At 44.6% G+C, this 23,482-nt stretch overlaps 1 protein-coding gene across 3 annotated transcripts in view; it reads left to right on the top strand.

Moving 5' to 3' along the window:
* Positions 1 to 23,482, top strand: part of Garnl3 (GTPase activating Rap/RanGAP domain like 3) — a 157,801-nt gene that overhangs the window by 67,454 nt on the left and 66,865 nt on the right. For 2 of the 3 annotated variants that reach the window (XM_027423765.2, XM_027423764.2), the window contains exons 4-8: positions 2,490 to 2,564; positions 13,120 to 13,219; positions 15,436 to 15,554; positions 21,601 to 21,665; positions 22,774 to 22,837. In XM_027423765.2, the coding sequence (XP_027279566.1) occupies positions 2,490 to 2,564; positions 13,120 to 13,219; positions 15,436 to 15,554; positions 21,601 to 21,665; positions 22,774 to 22,837 (423 nt within the window). Of the gene's footprint in view, positions 1 to 2,489; positions 2,565 to 13,119; positions 13,220 to 13,552; positions 13,732 to 15,435; positions 15,555 to 21,600; positions 21,666 to 22,773; positions 22,838 to 23,482 lie in introns of those variants that run through there. The other variant, XM_027423766.2, reaches the window with a different exon arrangement.

Below are 23,482 nucleotides of genomic sequence, written 5' to 3'. Positions count from 1 at the left end.
TCTCCACACTGAGCTATCCCTCAGGCACTTTCACTTGTAGTTCAGAACTGGTCCCAGGGAAAGTCAGCCCACAAGCTCACCCTTCCTTCTGACACCATCTGCAGAGTTTGTGCTGTGAGCCCCCCACCCTTATAATTTGCCAGAAAGACTCATTGAACCCATTGATAACTGTTAGCACACTTAGTTTTGTGACAGCCAAAGGACAGACCCAACTCAGCACAAGCAGAATCCAAGTGAGTTCCAGCATAGAACTTCCAAATGTCCGCCCTAGTGGCATCCTAGCTTGGCCCAGCCGTGCTGTGTGGAGCACTGCCAGAGTGACTGGCTGGCTTTCTAGTGGGATTCGATCACATAGCTGACCTTAGCCTTCAGTCCCTCCAGAGGGAAAGCTAATATGCATGACCTAATGCCCCCACCATCAACTACAGTGTTACTTGCCAGTATAGCTTGAAGCCCTTAAGAAAAGAGACACTCACATAGGACATTACTAGGCTAAGAAGTCACCTCTCAAGTGCCAGGGGCAAAGCCAGTCCTGTTTAGTTTGGACTTTGTTTTGTTCTGTTTTGTTTGTGGAAATGGGGTCTTACTGAGAATGGTCTTGAACAGCCTTCTGCCTCAGCCTCCTGATGCCACCGTGCCTAACTAAACCTCTCTTTGGGCAAAGTGAAATTCCACAGCTCACTCTCTGCCTTATGACAGTGTAACATTATATAATGCCATTAGCCAGCCATATCCATAGACATAGACGACTTCCATCTGTGTCTGGAGGTTTCTTTGCAGGCTGAGGTTTACTAGTAAAACCTGGGCTTGTTGTGAACCTTCTAGGTGAGGCAATGCTTAGATGAAGATAGCTGCCAGCTTCTGAGGCCCAGCTGCCATTGTCACATCCCAGCTCTGTTTCCATTAGTCATGTAACCTTACATGTGAGTTTTTAGCCTTTTTCTCATTAAAGCTGAGACTAACACTAGTGTTGTTGTTATATAAGGAAAATGAGATAGCATTGCTAGGGGCAGAAAAATGCATGGTATATAGGGGCGCATAATAAAAGTGATACCATTATGTTTTGTATTCATTTTTTTACATATGTTAATGTTTTGCCTGTATGTTTGTATTGTACCACATGCATACCTGGTGCCCACAGAAGCTAGAAGAGAGCTGATCCCCTAGAACTGGATTTACAGGCATTTGTGAGCCACCATGTTGGTACTAGGAACTGAGCCTTGGTCGTTTGCAAGAACAACAAATGATCTAACCAGCTGATCTCTCTCTAGCCCTCTTCATTTTTGCTTTTGATTTTTTAGATTTGTTTAGTGTGCATTATGCACCATATAAATGCCTCATATCTGTGGAGGTAAGAGCACGGTGCCAGACTCCTGAAACTAGAATTACAGATGGTTGTGAGCTACCATGTGGGTGCTGGAAATTGAACCCAGCTCCTCTTCAAGAGCAACATGTGTACTTAACTGCTGAGCCATCTCTCCAGCACCCCTCACCCCTGTTTTTTGAAATAGGATCTCACTGTGTATCCCTAGCTAACCTGGAACTCTCTATGTAGACCAGACTGGACTTGAATTCAGATTCTCCCGCCTTCTGTTTTCATATTTACCATGAGAAAACTATTCCAATCTTTTTCCAGACCCTTTAGTATGGCAGAGTTTGCTTGTGTGGGGTGGTTCTGAGAGTGTGTCCCTTACTTCACACCTTCATGTCTCGTAAGCACAAGTGCAAGTATGAGATAGCAGTCTGAAGAGTTGTACTCTGGTTTGGGAGTGAGCCTAACTTAGAGGTGAGAAGACCCCCACCCTAACCCCAGACAAGTGTTCTCTGATACATTTGAAATGTGGACATTATTGGCAGACCTTTGCTGCAAACTGCAGGTAGATTTTAAAACTTGAAAATCTTACATATATATACCCCTTCCCGTGTTGCTTCTGAGAAGGCTGGAAGGAAAACATCTCGAGAGTAGCTTACAGACTGCAGGTCGAGCTCCAGCCTCCTCCTTTCTGGTCACCACTTTCTAGCCCCGACCTCCTTAAGGCAGTCTACTGGCGCATTGCATAGCTGGCCTCGAAGGGCTGCATTGGCCTTCCAGAGACTGTTTAAAATGGATTGAAGCACAGGAGCTTCCTCTGATGTTACACCTTGAGTTCATGCCAGCCACTAATTGTTATCTGGGCTTTCCTGGGAAGATGGCTGAGCTTGGGGCTTGGCTCTGAGTTCTGCCATCTGCGAGCTGCCACTTGTCCACACGTGATGTGGATTAAGACTGTTTGCCCATGGATTGTAGCTTTAATGTTTTTTAGCTTGTAAAATGTTCCTTCTAGGTGGAACTTGCTTTTGAACTCATAAGACCTTAGGGCTCAAAGTAGACTCTTTGCTTCTAGGCTGGGTCCACCAGCTGGTGTCTGTAGATGGGGCTACTTCTAACAGGGAGTCTCAGGAGCTTTGCAAATGGAGGCCCAGCTACCTAACTGAACATTTTTCCCCAGCTTATTTCTAGTGATGCTGATGGAGCCATCCAAAGAGCAGGAAGATTCCGAGTGGAAAATGGTTCTACAGATGAGGTAAGAACACCCTCAGCTCCTATATTGTCATCAAGCTCTCAGCTGTAGCAGTGAACAGTGACCCCCATGGGCACAGATGGGTTGCCTCAGGTGATCCCTAGAAGGGATGAATAGGAGCTTTTCAGAGTTTTACACAAAGAGACATGAAGGGGAAATACCATCATGGGGGCACAGAAGGTGATGGTGATTCCACATACTCTTTCAACAATTGTCATAAAGTCAGGTAGACACATGAGGCTGCTCTGCTCACAGCAGACCACAAGGAGATATACAACCTCTTTAATGAGTCTGATTCTCTAAGGATGACCTTGAACTTTTGGACCTCCTGCCTCCATCTACCCAGAGCACTGGGATTACAGGTGTGCTTGTACCACCACACCAGCTTATGCAGTGCTGGGCATCAAACTCAGGGTTTTATACATACTAAGCAAGCACTCTTGCCTGAGCTATGTCCCCAGTCCCACAATGTAAACTCTCAATACATAGATATCTCATAGATATATCAAATCAGGGTGATTAGCATATCCAACTGGAGACATTTTATTATAGTTTATTTGCAGTGCTGGGAACAAGCACCGGCCTCATATATCCTAGGAAGGTGCTATAGCATAAACTATCCTCATGACCCTGAATCTTTAAGTTCTCACAGATTAATGCAGGACACCACAGAAGAAGTAGGCCTGGCCTGTGCCTTACTGGAGATGCTCTGAGGACTATGAGTCGCCTCTGCCTGGCGGGCTAGCTCTAAACAGACCTGGATTTAAATCTCAGCACTACCACTCATTTATGACTCAATGCCTCTGGGTCTGTTTTCTGTTGATTAAGGGGGGGAGATGGGTCCTGCTTTGCAGCACCTGGTCTCCCCATGAGTAATATGTGTTCTGTACTTAAGCACAGGATTTTGCATAGTCCACATTGAGTGTAATCTCATTAACACATCCCACAACTGCTAATTGTCAGGAGTTTGATGACATCTTGATCCTGTCACCTGTCCTATTAGCTCACCCACTGAGCAGCTTTGTGTCTCCTAAATATGTGCTGTCGTGCCATCTGTGTGCTCATTCCAAGTATTAATTAAAATGAGCATTGCCCCCGAGTAGACCACTGGGGAGCTCCCTCACTACTTCCTGGTACATCAATTAGATGATGGCAGAACAGAGACAACAGTCTTTCAGCTTTTTACATAGCATGGGAAGCACTGTCTACTGTTTAAGATTATAAAAACCCAATTTTAGGGGCTGGAGAGATGGTAAGGGCACTGACTGCTCTTCCAGAGGACCTGGATTCAACTCCCAGCACCCACATGGCAGCTAACAACTGTCTGTAACTCCAGATCTCACAGCCTCATGCAGATATACATGCAGGTAAAACACCAATAAATATTTTTAAAAGAAAAGAAAACCCAATTTTGGGGGACAGAAGTTAGCAAAGTGTGTATCATTTGGCTAGCAATTCTTCTGGGGGTATTATAGCAATATCTAAAGTAGGGGAAGGCCTAGGACAACCTTAATTTATATCACTAGAAATTGATTGTGGTTTGCAGTCCAGCTGCACACTGGAATGCTTACTTGTAGCTATTAGACAGATGAAGTTGGACTAGAGACATGCTCAGTGGGTAAGAGCACTTTCTCTGAAAGCATGAGGACACAAGTTCTAATCCCAGGCACCCATGTCAAAGCCATGGCTGCATGCACCTATAGCTCCAGTATTAGAGAACAGAGATGGATAGATCCTGAGAGCTCATGGTCAGCCAGCCTACCTGAAAACACACAGTTTTGGTTCATTGAGAGACACTGTCTCTAAGGAAATAAGGCAGAGAGCACTAGAGGTAATGTTTTGAACTTGCTTGCCCATAAGAGCACACACCTGCAGAGTCACACAGATGCAAAACACACACACACACACACACACACACACACACACACACACACACACACACCACAAAATTAAATGCTATCACAGAAGAAATGTTTAAGTACTGGACATAAAAGCCAGTTCCAGGATGAAGGAAAAGATGTTTTTCAATAGGCAAAAACATTTTCAAAAGGACAAATAAGAATTTAAAACTGTTTCTGGGGCCTGACGCAATGGCCAGCAGTTAAGAGTGCTTGTTGCCCTTGCAGGGGCCCTAAGTTTGGTCTCCAGTATCTATATCAGACAGCTTACAAGCATCTATCTCCAGCTCCAGAGATCCATCACCTGTGGCCTCTGCAGTCACCTATACTCATATGTGCATGCCTACACACCTACTTGTAATTGAAAATAATAAAAGGTGATATTTTAAAGAACATGTGCTTGTGCAGCAAAACATTGGGTGGAGCTCAGAGAATCTTATGGAACAGGGGGAAGAGGGATTATAGGAGCCAGAAGGGTCAAGGACAACACACACACACACACGCACACACGCACACACACACACAACCAGCTAAACTGGGCTCATAGTGGCTCACAGAGACTGAACCAAGAACCAGGTAGCCTGCAGGTAGGACTCCTAACAGTGAGAGCAGGGGCTGTTTCTGACTCTGATATCTGCTTTGGGACCTATTCCTCCTACTGAATTACCTCATCAAGATTTAATAGAAGAGGAGGAGCCTAGTCTCACTGCAACTTGATACACATTGGCTGGCTGATATCTATGGGAGGCCTGCCTGCCTGTATCTAAAGAGAAACCATGGAGGAGGAATGAATGGGTGAGGTAGAGGAGAGGTGGGGGAGGAGGAATTGGGAAGAGGGGAGGGAGGGAAAACTTTGGTTGGGATGTAAAAACCAACAACAATGAAAAAAATGTGCTTCTGGAAAATAACAACTAAAGGTCAGGAAACAGTTGGAGGACCTTGGCATCCTACTCCATGCTCCTCTATGAAGGCTACATAGTTGAGGAGTCCATAATCAATGCAATTGTTTGGATCTTTTAAAGTTTTGTTTTTGTCTTTGAGACAGGGTCTCACCATATGGCCCAGCTTACCCTAGAACTCTGTGTAGCTTATGGGAGCTATGAACTTATGATCTTCCTGTCTCTATTTCCCAAGTGCTGGGATTACAAATGTGTGCCACCTTGCTTGGCTCAAGTGCTTAACTTTTTTTTTAAGAACTTAAACTAACACCTTTAATCCCAGAACTCAGGAGGCAGAGGCAGGTGGATCTCTGTGAATTCCAAGCCAGCCTGGTCTACAAAGTGAGTTCCAGGACAGGCAGGGCTGCACAGAGAAATCCTGTGTTAAAAAAACAAAGAAATGATCACAGCAACATTATTTGCAATAGCCAGATCTTGGAAACATTCTACATACCCCTCAACTGAAGAATGGATAAAGAAAATGTGGTATATTTACACAATGGAGTACTACTCAGTGGTAAGAAATGACAGCGGTAAGAAATTTGCAGGCAAATGGACAGAACTAGAAAAAACATCCTAAATGAGGTAACCCAAAACCAGAAAGACAAATACACTATGCACTTACTCATAAGTGGATACCAGAAATAAAGCAAAAGATACCCAGCCTACAATCCACAAGAAGCTGGAACAATTCCCAAAGAAGCTAGAACCCTCTTCCAGAAACAGATGGAAGCAGATGCAGAAATTCACAACTAACCAATAGGCCAAGCTCCTGGAGTACAACTGAAGTTAGGGATGAGCGATAATATGAACAAAGGAGTCAAAATCATGATGGGGAAACCCACAGAATCAGCTGACCCGAGCTAGTGAGAGATCACTGACTCAGATCTAACAAATGGAGAACCTACGTAAGACCAAACTAGACTCCCTTAATATAGATGATAGTGATGTGACTGGGAAAATATGAGGCCACTGGCAGTGGGTCCAAGATCCAACACTAATACACAAACTGACTTAGTGGAGCCCATTCTATATGGAGAGACACCTTGCTCAGCCTAGATACAGGGGTGTGTGGGGTGGAGAGGTGCCTTGGTCCTGCCTCAATGAGATGATGGGACAGACTTGGTAGACTTCCTAGGGGAGGCCTTACCCTCTCCATGGAGTAGATGGGAAGGAGGGAGTGGGGGGAGCAGGAGGAGAGGAGGGAGGGAGAATTGGGATTAGAATGTAAAAAAAAAAAATTTAATTTAAAAAAAAAGAAATGAAAAAGCTGAAGCAGTTATTAACAAGAGCCAAGTAGATCCAGACATTCTAACATTTTTTTCCTAGATTTTTCCTTCCTTCCACCCTCCCTCCCTCCCTCCCTTCCACCCTCTCTCTTTTACTCCCTCTCTCTCTCTGATTTCATGTACCTCAGCCTAGCCTCAAGCTCTCTGTGTAACCTAGGATGAACTTAAACTGATCTTTCTGCCTCTGTTTCTCAAATGCTAGGATTACAGACCTGTGCCACTATGCCTGGTTTCTGTGGTTCTGGGATTGAACTGGAGACCTCATGGCATGCTCAGTAAACATTCTACTAACCCAGATACTTCCCCAGCCCCCCAGGCTTTTTCTTTAATGGAAAACAAGCGTCAGTATAATGCCTACCACTATTGTGTATATGTGCATGTGTGTAAGTGCATATGTATAGTATGTGAATGTGGACACATGCATGTACACACATCTTTGTAAATACATAACAAAGACCCAGTTGTAGTCAAGCTAATTTTGTCACATGGTTTACTGGGGAGAAGTGAATTGGGATGTGGATGATGGGGAAGAAAATATTTTAAGTTTTGTTTGTTTTCACTTTTTCACAGTGGACTTGTATTTATGTTTACAATTGTACTGCTGCAGTACTAGTATTTTTCTGTCGCTGTGATAAAGTATTGTGACTGATGGCAACTGAAGAAAGTTGATTTCAGTTTATGGTTCCTAAGGATAAGAGTCCATCATGATGGGAAAGCATGGCAGCAGGCATTGTGGCAGGAGCAGGGAGCTGAAAGTTCCCATCGTCTAATGCAGGCACCAGCCAGAGAGGGTGAACTGGAAAGGGACAAGGTTCTATCATCTCAGAGCTTGCTGCGGGAGACAGACTTCCTGCAGTGCCGGTAACTGAGACCCAAGTGTTCAAAGACCTGAGCCTGTGGGAGACACTTCCCATTCCAGTCAACCACCACAGTAATTTAAAAATACAGGGAGAAGCCAGGCATTGGTGGCAAACGCCTTTAATCCCAGCACTTGGGAGGCAGAGGCAGGCAGATCTCTGTGAGTTCGAGACCAGCCTGGTCTACAAGAGCTAGTTCCAGGGCAGCCTCCAAAGCCACAGAGAAACCCTATCTTGAAAAAACAAAACAAAACAAAACAAAATACAGGGAGAGAATCTTTAAAAGAAAAAAGTCTGGCCTGCCTTGTCCTGGTGTTATTTCAGCAATCTAACCTGTGAAGCAAAGCTATTTAAATGCATTCAGCCCTCTGTCAACCCCACTATGGAACAACTCTAAAGAATCATGGGCATAACAGAAAACTAGCGGAATCATTTGTAGTCTGAATGTATGTGCCGATTTTCTGCCAGAAGCCAAATATTTGGGAACACTCAAGCAGAATCAGATGTTTTATATGGATTTTGACTAAATTCTTCTCAAAATATTCAGGTCAGATTCAGTGCCCCTCATTCATTTCCCACAATTCCAGATGGGAGGGGGAAGCAGAGAGCAAAAAGAAGCTTTTGTGGCTTTGCAGTTGGTGCAGAAATAATGAGGCTTTCTCTGCATCAGAACTCACTAGCCAGCAGGGGCTTCCGTGGGTACACATGCAGCAAGGAACATTTAAGTCCATTCTCCAATGGCAAGTCTTGGAAACAAATGTTTGACTCGAAGGGCATAAAGTAAGTGTGGAAGTTGCAATGTTGAACATCAGTTGTCTGGAAAATGGACTTGTTAGAACATTTTCTTCTTGACTTTGTTTTTAATTACATTTATGAAGGGGAAGGTCATGCTACCACACATGTGTGACATGACAAGATGACCAATATCTCCTTCCTCCATGTGGGTCCTGGGGATCAAACTCGGATCATCAGTCTTAGCAGCAGACACCTTAGTTTTCTTTTTGATGTCAAATTATGTGTTTCTCTTTCATTCCCACCTGAAACTGCTGTTATTTATGTCTGTCTCTGAAATCCTCTAATAAAACAGGTCATACTTAAAAATAGGACTTGTGAGAACTAAGGCTGCATTTAGGCACCCCCACACCTCCTCAGAACATCTGAAAAGAAGAGACCTGAGATGGCCGGAGTTTGACCAAAGGCCATGGAGCAATGAGAGCACTGATTGACAGTGCCAACGGGAGCATAGGGTGATGCAGCTTCTCTGGAACTCTGTCTGGCTATCCCTACTAAAACCAAATGCATGAGAGCATGTGTACCTACCAATGACAGAGTCCTATTCACAGTGGCTTCAGTTACATGCAATCTAAACATTCACAACAGAAGAGTGAATAAGAGTGAATACATCAGTTTTGGCATTTGTTCTGTGGACTATATGGTGATGAAAAAAAGAATCACTGCACCAACAAAAAGTGAATGTCACAGACATAGTATTGAAGGATGAAAAGCCTGGCTTAAGTGAATATGGGTTTCATTCCTGTGAAGTCCAGCAGCAGGTGAGATTAACCCATTTGAATGGTGGGGCTGTCTGGAAATATTGTTATCTCTATCTATATCATTGTTAAAAGGTTGGACACATGTAGAAAATCATTTGACTTCACCCTCCTTTGTACTCTTTGCTCTCTGCCAGTGCTACACATCATAAGAATGCAGAGCTCATTTTTCTGTGGGGTCCTGGGCAGAGGTTTTACTTGGTTCTCCATTTCTTTTGTCAGTTCCCATATATACGCTTGTCTTTCCTCATTGTGTGCATTTAACAAGGGACAGAGGTGTCTGGTTCTGCAAGACTCAACTTTTAGTTATTGGGGGTCCCTTCCCTCCATTTCAGTTAAGTATTTAGTGAAGACACAAGTGAAATAGCTTTTCAGTCCTTAAAAAAGACCTCATCTGTGCTCGCTTCAGCAGCGTATATACTAAAAAGACCTCATCGTTACACTTGGCTCTCAGTAGAGGTTCACAGCATGTCATTGCCCACAGTCCTGTCTTTCACTCTCAACTGCTGGCTGCCTGTCCCTGGCTTCTTCTGTTCCGTAATTACCATGCTCAGCCCCAGGGTAAGGGACATGTGTGGACCAAGGCAGGAGCTTCAAAGGTTCTCTGGTCAAATCTATAGACCCCTCTCAGAATTTTGGTTTTAAATGCATAAAACACAGATTACGATAAAGGAAAGCATTTTAAACATAATTTGTAATGCCTGCATCCATAGTATTTTTAATACATTAGAGAGCCAGTCCAGCACCAGGTTTCATAAGCTCTGTAATGTTGAATCCCTGATATAGACCATTGCTTCCCAAAGTTCTTTGTTACCAGAATCACCTGCATGCTTGTTCAAATTAAAGAGGACCTGGCTTTGGTTCTCAGTCCTTCAGGGAGAGAGGGAAGGATGGAGGGGAGAAAGGAAGAGGAGGGGAGGGAGAAAACAGAAAGGGGAAGAAAAGAAAAAATGGAAAAGAAAGATTGGCAGGCTCTACCTAGAGAGTTCTGGGGAAGCATCTTGGTAGCAGAACCAGGGGAACACATTTCAGTGCATTGAGAAGCACTGAGCTAAAGCTGTACTTGAAAGGAACCTTTCTGGTTTCTCTACTTGGGTCATGGAAGCTCCAGAAGCCTGACTGTGCTGGGGTCACAGAGTTCTCAAAGCTGGCATGAAACTTTTCTAGGGTCTAGGGCCCTGGGACCATGACACCAACTTCTATGGAGTCTGAGTGGCCCAGGCCAGTGTCCTGGCCTCAGTGCCCATTGTTGGATGTGTTAAGACCTGAGGCTGGCCAGTGCCCCAGGGTCATGCCATAGCTGCATGCACCTGGCTGCATAATCTAACACTCTGTGGAGCAGGAGTACTGCCAGGGTTCATGGTTAAGACAAATGACTGTAGATAATGAATCAAGCAGAAATCCTCCAAGGAACAGAAGCCAATTTGTTGCTCCTCCTGAGTCATCCCAAAAGGTCAAAACAAAGAGGAAACACCTTTGGTGGTCACAGTTAACCTTTCCAACAAGGAGCACATAGGCAGCTTAAGTAATTTTATCTTGATGATCTGAGGACAGCCTTACCTACATAGTGTTCTGGCTGGGTTTGCAAACCCTGAATCTGTGGAGATGCGTCAGATAGCCACAAGATAGAGTGCTTTACTGAAAAAGCAAGGAAGAAAGGACACTACGTGCTTCAAAATGCCACTGTCACAAAAGAAAACAATCTGAAAATGTTCTGAAGGGCATCTAAATGAGACACAGCAACAAAATGATCATGTGCTAAAGGTGGGAGGGCTTTCATCAGCATCGAGTGTGTTGACAGATTCAGAATACAGATGATAATATAGTATAGTATAGATGTTAAATTTACAAAGTTGATAAAGCTGAATTGCAGGTCTGATGGTGTAGCTCAATGGTTGAAGGATAAAGGTTCAATTCCCAACACCAGGACAAAGGCTGTATTCTAGTTATATAAGAAAAGACCCCTTTCGTGAGAAATAGAATTGAAGTGTTCAGGGATAAAGAACTTTTACCTATGCAACCGAGTCTTCAGTGGCTCAGGAAAAAGTGACTGTGCTGGATAGATGGCTCCGTTGGTAAGTATGTGCTGTACAAACACAAGGACTTCAGTGCAGATCCCCAGCACCCATGTAAAAAGCCAGGCATGGCAATAGGCACCTGTAATCCCAGCACTGTGAAGGACAGAGAAAGATGGAGCCCTGGAACTTACTGTCTGGAAATCTAGCCCGTTAGTGAGCTTCAGGTTCACGGGAGACCAGGGCACAAAAAGTCAAGTAGATAGTAACATCGTCAGAGAAGCAGCCAGCAGATGCCCTCAGGAACAACCGATACACATCCATCTTTTTAAAAGTCCAGTGGTCTGTTCAGAGAATATTCCATGATCTAGTAAGGAGCTCCAGAAATCAAAGAACCATTCAGCATCAGACCTTTGGCAATGTAACATTCTCCTCCATTTAATCTCTTCTACAAAGATCTGGCAAAGAAAAAAATTGAAAGCCTCTTTGTAAATTGAGAACTGAAGAAAACTTCAACATGATAAAGAACTGGTTAGAACCATCTAGAAAGTCATGGGAGCATGCCAGAGTCACAGCGAATGCTCTGTAGAAGCTGTTTCCCACCATGGCAACTGTAATGTCCTTGGAGCTTCTCTCCAATGACTTTAACACAGTCTCAGCCTGCCCATCAAGACATTCAATGTAAGGGTATTTGATGTCTCATAAAGATAGAAAAAGGGGCTGAAGAGATGGCTCAGAGATTAAGAGCACTTACTGCTCCTGCAGAGGACCCAAGTTCAGTTCCTACTACCCACATGGCAGTTCACAGCTGCTTTTAATTCCAGCTCCAGGGGATCTGATGGCCTCTTCTGAACACTGTGGGCATCTGCAGTCTTTCAAACTGCATGACTTAGTATGATTCCATGTTGTTAAGAAAAAAATAGCCATGTACATGGTTATGGTTAAGGGAGACTGTGTCAGAGTCCAGAGTAACAGAAGTGATGGAATGGATGTCGATTAAAAGGAGATCTATTAGACTGGCTTACACAATGGGATCTGAGTAGTCCAATGATGGCTGTCTTCACACTGGTCCACAAGGATGGATGCCACAGCAATCCCAGTCTGGTGTTGAAAGCCTAGAAGATTACTGGAGATTCACTGGTCTTCAGGGCTCTGATACCAGCAAAGAATAACAGCAGCAGTGGTGGCAGCTACAGGGTGTTGACCCAACAGCAAGATATAAAGAAGCCTTTTCCATTGAATTTCAATTTTTCAGGCCTCCACCGAAAGGTACCCCCCACATTAGGGTAGGTCTTCCCACCTCAAATAACCTAATCAAGAAACTCTCTTACAGATGTGCCCAGTGGCTTACTCTTAGTTAATTCCAGACCAGGCAAGTTGCAACCAAAATTAATCATCATATATACAGAACAGTAACAATGACTATCTTTTGATAGGTTACTTATTATGTTTGTCCATATTATCCACACCAACTGGGTAATTGTTAAGATGCATTTAATCCCAGCATTCAGGAGGCAGAAGCAAGTGGATCTCTGTGAGTTCGGGGCCAGCCTGGTCTCTAGAGCGAGTGCCAGGATAGCCTCCAAAGCAACACAGAGAAACCATGTCTCAAACAACAACAACAACAAAATCTACAAAGCAAATGAACTTACCTAAGATGCTAAGAAATGTCCTCTGGAGGAGATGTGCTGATGATAGAGTAGTAAGAACTGGTGCCCCGGGGGCAGCAGCTCCATTTGTCAGGGTCCCATAGACCAGAGAAGAGAGAGACTCTAAACACCTGTGAGAACTGCGTTCACTTCTTATTCCTGCACCCTGCAGACTTCTAGAATGTTTCTTTGACATGACTTTACACCGAGGGTCTCTGCTAGTGAAAATATGTGGTTATAGCCCTTGTGTGTATGCTTTTAATGGCAACTCTTTTTCCTGGTTCTTTGGCTCTACTTTATTGCTAGCTTCATGTTCACTTTCTAAACACACTTCTTAACCACACAGCTTTGTTCCATTACAGAATGCAGCTGCCCTGCCAGGCACTTGGCGAAGAACAGACGTGCACTTAGAAAACCCAGAGTACCACACCCGGTGGTATTTCAAGTATTTCTTAGGGCAAGGTAATTATGCCTTCGTGGTAATGGGGAAAGAAATGATGTTCAAAACTGCATAACTCAGAACCCTCTACGGGTGGAATGAAATAATGTAGGGACGACAGTGTCAGAGCAGTTCATGTTAGAGTTAGTGGTGAGCATTGTGGGTTAAAAGCTACAACTCAGAGCATGTCTTGACGTGGGTTGATGTTTGTGGGGAGTGTCATGGGGTTGGGTTTTGTTGTTGTTGGGTATTTTGATGTTTGGCTTGTTTTTTTGTGGGGGAGGAGGTTGGGTTTTTTGTTTTGTTTTGTTTTGTTTTTTCTTTTCATTACAGGGCCTCTCTGTGTAGACCGGGCTGTCCTGGAACTTGCTTCATAGACCAGCCTGGCCTCAAACTCAGAGATCCGCCTGCCCCTGCGTGTGCCACTGCCACCCGGCTTGTTGTTGTTTTAACCCCTGGTAAATGGGGAATTAGCTCATCTCATCTTTGAGAGATAAGAATTTTCAGGATGGAAAAGAGGCTTTAACTTAACAAGGTCAGTACACATCTGCATGAGTTTTAAGCATCTAGTTCTCGACCATGAAGGAGAGCAACAGTTTCCTGAGCAAATCTTGGCCATAAGACTGCAGGCTCTGCCACATTAACTCATCAGTGTCACGGATTTAAGCTCCACCTGCTGTCTGGTGGGGAGTGTACATAGCAGTAGTGTATAGTGCAAACTGAGGCTTGCTCCCTGTCCTCATGGAGCCTATAGAATGGGTTTGCAGCATGATTCTGCTCACATCAGCCTGAGGACTTGGACTTGGCTTCTTTGCCTGTAAAGTGGAACTATTTCTAATCCTTCCCAAGAGGTCTGAGCAAAGCTGCCAAAGACATGTGCAAGAATAACACAAGGGTCAGTGCCTAACACATAGCAAGAGCTCAGTTACTCATAGGTTTTAGGCTGTATATTTAGAGAGAGCACATGGAAAGACAGAAAGCAGATGTGTTGTTATTGAGATGGGGGGGCTGGGAATGGAAGAAAAATAACTGATGTAGAATTTGAAATGGCAGAGAAACTCCATGAGACAACCATTGTAGAACATGATTCTCAAGCCAGGAAATGAGAGTGGTGTCTTTTTAAAAACCTGTTACAGGGCTCAGAGGGTAAGAGCAATTGCTCTGCAGCATGATGACCTAAGTTCAAATCTCCAGCCCATGTAAAATGCCTGGGCATAGCTGTGCATTCCTGCAACACAGAACTGGAGAGACAAAGACAGGCAGATTGTGGGAGCTCAGTGACCAGGTAGCCTGGTCACTGGAGGATATCCAGTTAAGTGATAAAGAGATCCTATCTGAAGGCAGTAAAACTGAGAGCAATGAAAGAAGACTGTAGCTTCCCTTAGCTTCCTAAGTGCACAGACAGTCACGCACGTACGCGCGCGCACACACACACACACACCCACACCCACACACACATACACCCACACACACACACCTACACACACACACACACACACACACACACACACACACACACACACACACACACACACGTACTAAACACAAACAAGAAAAGATGTTATAGTATTATTCTAAGGTCTAGCCAGGCAGGTTTGCTCAGGTGGGTGGGGAATATAGAAGCATTTACAAAGAAAGAAATGTGCCAGTCATCTTCCCCATGGCTGTGCACAGAGTGCCCACAGCATTGGCTTTACAGCAAATAGGTCACTGCGAGTTTAAATGCCAGTAGCATCCAAAGAGGTAATGCAAAGCCTACTCAACGGTTTAAACAAGAAGGAAGCAGACAATAAAGTTTGAGGCCAACATAGTCTGCATAGCAAGCTACAGACAAGCCAGGGAAGGCCCTGTGGTTGGTGGCATCAACAGTTCAGTGATATTAGAGGCCTAGGCCCTTTTGGCTTTTCTGCTTCCCTACCCTTAGTGTGATGGTTTTGCCCTCCTTATGACACAGGGCTGCAGTAGCTCCAGACATCACCTGACACTACAACATCCAGAGGAAGTGGAGCATCTTTAGAATGGGAAGCCTTTCTAGAAGGTTCTTGGCAGATTTCTCATCTTGCCTTGGCCAACACTGAATAACATGTTCATTTCTGACCTAGTTGCTGGCAAAGGGAAGTGGGTGCACAGTTAGCAGCCAGTTCCTACCCACACCAGTCTTAGGATGGCTGCCCATGTGGGTGCTGGCCACTGCTGGCTGAAGGAACCAGCAGGGTTTTCACCATTGTCTCTTCTCCAGTCCATCAGAATTACATTGGAAATGATTCGGAGAAGAGCCCCTTCTTCTTGTCTGTGACACTTTCTGACCAGAACAATCAGCGTGTCCCTCAGTACCGTGCAATTCTGTGGCGGAAAACAGTGAGTACCTGACTTGCACTCTGGTGTTGCCTGTTCAGCACACGTACCCATCCCAGAGTCCAGTTAGCCCTTTGTCAGGTTGTTCCTCTCATTGTAGGTAATTCAGAATGTCGTTATTCCGAGCTGAGGCCACCAATTGACATTAATAGCAGCTTCTACCCCCATCTCTAAGCCATGGTCAGGTACAGCCACTACTGGGAATGGCAGTAGGTTTTATAGTTGGTTTTATCTATTACTCTACCAGCTGGAATTTGTTTTAAGTTTCATATTTTCCTTGTGTTTTCATTATGTCTACTTGCTACTCTGACTCATAAATTTGTTTTTTAGTAATTCTTGTATTTGATTTTTTTTCATAAGTTTTCCCCATTATTTTATCTTCATATTGTTTTCTAGGATCATTTTGATCCTAGAAATATGATACCCTGGTAAAAGCAAATATACATACACATACACATATTCACTCACACCCCTACACACCTACATGCACACGTATATATGTAGCATAGAGTAACAACTTTAAACAACCTAGAAAGAAGGGCTGAGGATAAGGCTTTGTTGATAGGGTGCTTGCCCAGCATACATGAAACCCTGTGTTCAGCCCCCATTATAACATGAAAAGCAAAAACCCAGTGGCAGATATTGGGGTTCAAACTGAAAGATCAGAGAAGCAAAGAAGCTAAGCCAGTAGCTCTTACCTCTACCTGGGCTGAAGAAACCCTACCCTCAGCATGGCTGGAGTCTAAATTGCCCGAACATGGCTGGAGACCAAAATGCCCCAGACTGAATATCTGCTCCTATCTTATATACCTCAAGAGCTGGGATTGAAGATGTGTCATCCCAGGTGCTGAGATCACCTTTGTGTAAGCTGTTTCTCTTTTAGACTGGATCAGTTTCATGTGTCAGTGTGGCCTTGCACTAGTGGAGATCCATCTGCTTGTCTCTGAGTCCTGGGATTAAAGCTGTGTACTACTACTGCCTAGCTTCTATAGCTAACTAGTGTGGCTGGCTTGCATTCTGATACTTCAGGCAATATTTATTAAATCATAAATAATATATCACCACATTCCAGCATTTCATAAGCCAGGAGTGGTGGCTCATGCCTGTAATCCCAACTCTTGGGGATCAGAGGCAGGAGAATCAGGAGCTAAAAGCTATCCTCACTTACATAGTAAGTTTGAGGTCATTTTGGAATATGAGACTCTATGTCACAAAGAAAAACTTTCTAGGAACCATTACTATTTAACAAATTATTAGATACTTCTAAAATAGTAAGCTAAAATAGTAAAGAATAAAACCTAACATTTATTGTGCACTTACTATAGTCTAGTGACCTTTTAACACATTTTAATTTTATGTTGACCCCCAACCATAAAATTATTTGTTACTACTTTATAACTGTAATTTTGCTACTGTTATGAATCAGAATGCATATTTTTCAGTGGTCTTAGGCAACCCCTGTGAAAGGGTCATTAGACCCCAAAGGGGTCATGATCCACAGGTTGAAAACCACTGTGCTAGATAATTCCTTAACTACCCAAATCTCACCTGCTTTTGCAATTACAAGAAGTTAAATGGCATGGCCAGCGTCCCTCCCAGGAGATGACAGACCAAATGCATCCCAGGGCTAAGTGACCAAGGTGTCACTACTATACATAATTAATTCTTTATGTAAATCTTTGACTCATAGTGTCTTTCCACTCAAGTACATACTCATGTCTTTTCTCGGTGTCCCCGCCATGTAGCAGAATACCTAACACACAGGCATGGCTCTAGAAGTATGTGTTGAATGAATAAGTAGATGGCACCAAAGCCAAGCTTAACAACTCTGGATGCTGCTGCTTCCATTTAAGTAAACTTGTGTAGTATTTTCAAAAGTTTGTCTATTTTTGAAGCAGATTGTGGGTAAAAAAATCTTTTTGTGTTATTCATGAACCTATTTCCAGCAGAGGCATGTTCATAACAAGGGACTTTAGTGGTTTACAGGGACAGGTGCTTTCCAGACTCAAAAGAACTGGAAGGACCAACACGTCCCCTCTCCATGCCACCACCATAACTGGGGCCATCAGTCTGCTCCCAGCACAGCTATGTGACAAGCAGAGCCATGAATAGGTCTAGGAGATCCTGTGTGTGCCCAGTTTCTCAGGTGCCTGCATTGTAGTGTCTGCCCATTGTTCCCCTAGTGACAAATGGTCGGTGCCTTCACCCAGAGCCCCTTATCTTCTGCACCAGGCGGGTGATTTTCTGGTTTCTGTTGTATTTATTTTTATTTTACATGTTCTCATTCTAGACCCTTCTGCTTTCAGTGTCCTCTTTGAGAAGACTGTTTTTTGGGCAAATAATTGGACTTTCTCTGCTCTTCTAGCAATTGATGTTTGGGTACATGTGGAAAGGGTTGAGGTCTCATGGCAGCAGAACACACTTGAGTCAGGGCTTTGCACAGAATTAATTATATACAGTGGGACTCATGCTCCATCCCCAAGTTATTTTGGCAGTTTTTTGTGGTGTAGTATCACATGACCTCTGGTATAGAAACTGGTCCTTTCTGGTTTTTAGGCCATGGGAAAACTTGAGTTTCTGAAGTCTGTGGGTCTTGCTGTTTGTCCCTTGCTTGTATTCCAAATTCAGGTCTCTGCTGGCCTCTGGACTTGAGCTCTGTGGCTCACCCCTGCAAGCCAGGGCCTCAGGCCCATACCTGCTACCCTGCCAGTCCTCCACACTGGTATCCACTATGTCTCCACAGGTGCCACATGGGCTTCAGGTTCCTGTGAGAGGTCCCGCCTAGGAAGCAGCTTTTTGCCCTAGTGCTATGTGTGCCTGTAGGGCTCACTTAGGTATCTCTGCAATGTCTTTCCTATGTCCTTATGGCCTGGTGTCTGACCCCTAGCCTCCCTCCCCTTCTTTCCTTTCTTCTCACCTCTTCTGCTTTCTGGGGTTGAATTTACTTGATACTCTGCCACCTTCCTTCCTGTGCATCCTTATCTTAGATGGTTGCTGGATATCGAGGAAGGGTTGGCAGGAGAGGCAGGACAAGTGCAGGGGCAACCTGGCCTATTTCCATTTCTGAAACAGTTGCTGGTACTCCATATAGACTGTGGTCAGCACCCAGAAGGGAGCAAAGCTAATGAAGGTGCTGAGACCCTGAAGAGGTCAGGGACTTCTAACCTGGAGATCCAGAGGATAAATGCTGTAGGCACTGGCAAAGTAGAAGGGGGAAGTTGGGAAATATTCCAGGCAGAAAGAACAAGAATTAACAGACAAATAAAGTAGTATTTTGTGGAGCTACTCTTGGCCACCATTAGAGAAGTGTAGATGTGAAATTTAAGTCCTCAGACCATTGTGAAAGCAGCCACAGCTGGCCATTAATGTGGGAATTACCAATACGGAATCAGGTAAAGATATTAGGGTATTTATTAGGGAGATGCCTTACTTACAGAACATCCTAGCCAGCCGGCAGGGCAGGAGTAAGTACAGCAAGTCGAAGATGAAACTGAAGAAGGGGCTTACATGTGTGTGCCCCTCACTCTTAAACCTCCCCTACGTCACCCTGACCACGCCCTTGAAGGCGTGATCAGGCACACCTGTAGCCAGCCCCTAGCAGGTGTAGTTACAGTGTCCCCTACAGGCCATCAGGAATATTAGTCCCACTGAGAGTGTCAATGCCTTCATCTAAAGTCTCTCCTGAAGTTGCTAAACTTGTTGGCCAACAGCAGTGTACCTGACTACTGCTAGATGGAAGTATTGAAGGGGGTGAGAGAAATAAAGCCAGAGTGTCAGCAGAAGGCAGCTACTAAATTCCTGTAACTGCAAGAAAGTTCAGTTATCAGGATCTGCCCAGCCCCTGTGCACACAAGCCCATGTTGTCTTAGTTAAGTAGCAGTTAGAAGACCAACAGAACATGTAACCCTACTGCAAGCAGTCCTTTCTGTGTATCTATGCTTGGTTTTTGAGGTGCTGAGGATGGAACCAGGGTAAAGCACTTGCTAGGCAAGCAAGCACTCTGACACTGGGTGATATCCCCAGTACTGTGCTGAATGTCATCTGAACACATGGGGAAAATTTGTATATGGAAATGATTCATACTCACTGTAGAAATTTCATCCAGATAGTACAGCTGGTGCAAAGAGAGGGATCAAATTCTGTAATTGTAGCACCCTTCTGGGAGTCTCTACAAGTGTGTGTTGGCAGTTGCATGCACGCAAGCGCGCGCGCGCTCGCACACACACACATACACACACACACACACACACACACACACACACACACACACACACACACACACTATTATACAAACCAGATAATGTCCAGCTTGTACTTGTGAATCTGCACAGTGCTCTACTCTGGTTGCCTTATATGTGCAGACACAGGCCTCCACTTAGGGCATTTGATGTTTCCACCAGAAAATACAAAGTGGTCTTATTTGAGTAGTGACTCTAGAAAGCTGAAAACAGGAGGTGGGAAGGGAGAGCTTTGCCAGGTTGTAGTGAAGAAACCCACAAGTCCTGGGCTCCTGTCCACATACTTACCTATGACAATATCATTGTCACCTGCTACAAGCTGTACTGGCTTGTCTTTAGAACTGCCTTTGGTGTGTTTGATGAGTAGAGAAGGTGGTAAGGAGGAAGCTAATCAGAGGCACAGATCTGAGGCCACCTTGAGCCGGTTAGCCTCCTATATAGGTGAACAGTAGACTGGGACCAGTGTGCAGCAAAACCACAGGAAAAACTCAGCTCCCAGCAGTGGGACCTGGGAAGGGTGACAAGTGAACTACTATTACATTCCTGTATTTGACAGTGTTTCCAATCTCTGTGCCAAAAAGACAAGTTAATCCAGTAGAGGACCCAGGAATAAGGTCCGATGTGGTGGTGATGAGAGTCAGGCCTCTTGTACATTGGTCAAATGTTTTCTTTACTAACAGAGACCATAGTCTTGAAAAGGCAGAGGAGCTCTATTTACCTCAGGCCATTATTCTCAGCTTAGACAGAGAAATTGCTAGAAGTGTCCCCCTAAACACATACAAAAAGTATTTATTGTTTTGCTCATTTCCTGCAAAAACATCCCAACCCTTGTCTAATTGTTTGTGATGCCAGTTTTGTGATTTTTTTCCAAGTTACAAAGGAGCCTTTAATGGGTACTGTTTGATGACCTCATCTGCTACCCATGCACAATAAGTCCTGTGTAGTGGAGGGTAGAGATAAGGACCAGAGCTCCTCTAGTCGGGGTGGGCTGGACACAGGACTATCCAGCCCTTCCTATGAGTCAGTCACAGTGAGTACTCATTTTAAAGTGAGTAAATGACTTAAATAAGTCAGCACAGGTAAGTACATGGTATCAAAACCTTGCTGGAAGATTGGGGTGATTTCTAGTTAAAAGGTCTTTGACCAGGTGACATGGTACTTGACTCTCATTGAACAAACAGACATTTTTTTCTTATAACCTTTGAACCATGCCTGACTTATCTCAGAGACCAAACCAATCCCTTTGAACTGGTTTGGATGGTGTGGTTCTCTGGTTTCCAGAAAGCTGAGATGGATGACAGACTTGAAAAGAGGGAAGGTTTATGTTGGCTCACAGTTGTGGAGGTCGGGTGCCCATTGCTTTGGGGCCTAAGGTGGTAAGGCAGCACTTCACAGCCCCATCTATGGAGCTGGAGGAATCTGGTCACTTCATGGCATGAGACCAGTACCCTACATCCCCATCTGAAAGCACATCACCCCAGTGACCTAAGACTTCCCATTAGGTCCAGCTCCTAAAGCTTCCACACCTTTTAATAGTGCCACAGACTGATACGTAACCTTCAACACATGTGCTGGTGAGGATCCTGTATCAAAGGTGTAGCAGATGGCTCCACTGTCCACCATGGTACCAGGACACGGAGGCCTGATGTGTTGAATTCTGCTCAAAACCAAAAGTATATGAGAGGGAGGGGTACTGTCAGCCAGAGCAGAGTGAGAAAGAACAGACATGGTTTCACCACAGAGACCAGATGAGGCTCTTCAGAGGGGAAGGGTGCCAGACTCATCACCACTTGGTACTTTGCTTCTTCCAGGGTACGCAAAAAATATGCCTTCCCTACAGTCCCACAAAGACTCTGTCTGTGAAGTCCATCTTAAGGTGAGTACTCAGGATGGGCCCACACTACTCTGAGGGAGGCCCGGTGTGCATTGCATGTTCCTGGGATCCTATTCGCTTTCCTTGATTGGCACTTTGTCTAGCTAGGCATCACTTCCTAGAGTCTCCAAGGCAGCCCAGAGGGCAGGACTGTTGTTGCCTCCATTTTACAAATGATGGAATGGAGGCTCAGAGCAGGAAAACCAGGGTTTCACAGCCAACGTCTCCTACTATCCAGTCACAGCTCCTAAGCACCCCTCCCTCCCTGCTACAATCTTTGCCTGATGCTTTTTTTTTTTTTCCTTGTGTTCACTTGGGTACTTTGGATTTAGAAAGAAAATCAAGAAATCTTTTTCATTTCATTCTTATACTTTGAAATAGAAACCCAGATGTCAGCAAAGGCTCCCTGGGGGATGTGCTTTATTCTTCACTGAACAAAGAGTGAGAGGATTGGAACATCTGGCTCCTGCCCTTGGTTCCCGCCTCCCTCTCATCTCCCTCCCAGGCCTGGAGAAAGCTGCCACTCAGATGGAGCCTGTCATTCTGTCCCCAGCTAAGACATTACATCCTAATGACAGTAACTTCTTTGTCAAACACTGTGCTGAATGCTTTCCCAGCATTTTCTCAGTGACTCTAACTTGGCTGCACGAAGTCCACTTGCAGTTGCCTCCATTCCCCTAAGAGGACTCAGGGCCTCAAATGGTAGGAGAGACTCTGCAGGGCTAGTAAACTGCAAGGTTTAGACTAGGTATCTATGTTCCAGGGCTCGGAGGTAGAGAGTGTCATAAATATAAAATTGTCCATAACAGAATAATAAGTCAATAGCCGTCTGAGAGAATAGTGAGGGTGCCTGAAGCCACTGTCCCTGAAGACTGCCACTCTCTTGCTGCACAATTGTCCTGAAAGGACAGTTACCCAAGGCAATTGGTGATGTTCTTGGATTCACTCATTGTTCCCTCACTTGCTGATCTGCATTTCCAGTGTGTTAGGCCCTTCAGAGAGTCCACATGACCTTCTAGACAATATTGTCTCTCTTCTCCAGTGAACTACACTTCACTCCCTGTTGCTTCAGTTCCTGCCTCACTGACTCACTCTGTCTTCTCTGTTTCAGTGCCATGAACCTGGACAAGTTTGAGAAAGGCCCTAGGGAAATCTTTCATCCTGAGATACAAAAGGTAAAAGAAGCTGTGGGGCTTCGTAACAATGCATGGATGTGTGTGTGTGTGTGTGTGTGTGTGTGTGTGTGTGTGTGTGTGTGCAGAGAGAGAGAGAGAGAGAGAGAGAGAGAGAGAGAGAGAGAGAGAACAGTTGTGTGCCTTCATCATGCAGCTGTAATTGATTTAGCTCTGAAAATTTAGAACTGTAGCCATCCTCAATGGGATGCCAGGCAATAGAGAAAAGCTGAGCATCAAGGAGGTGGGTTGTGCCAGAGCCAGATGACAAGGAAGAGCTGGAGTGGCAGCTGTCCAGGAGGCAGCAGAGGTCTATAAGCAGAGAGGTAAATGAGTTCATTTGCAGGGGAAATAACTCAAATGACGTTCAGAGTACTGATCAGAGCTTAAGTTAGTTTCTGGATCCCTTTAAGGAAAGCTTTCAAACTGAAGCCATTGCCTTTCAATTTAGCTTAAACCAGATATACAGAGTTGAATGTCCTCATGCCTTTGCTTTCATTTAATTTGTAAAATACTATTTGTTTGACCACCAGGACCAGCATGGTAGAAGGAGGGAAGTGACTTCTGCAAGTTGTCCTCTGATTTCCACACGTATGCCAAAGCACTGCGTGCATCTACACACAGAGACATGTACTAAATAAATAAACA

The sequence above is a fragment of the Cricetulus griseus genome, chromosome 6 (assembly GCF_003668045.3).
Source record: "Cricetulus griseus strain 17A/GY chromosome 6, alternate assembly CriGri-PICRH-1.0, whole genome shotgun sequence".
Classification (NCBI taxonomy): Eukaryota; Metazoa; Chordata; class Mammalia; order Rodentia; family Cricetidae; genus Cricetulus; species Cricetulus griseus.
This window is presented reverse-complemented; position numbering and strand designations above follow the sequence as displayed.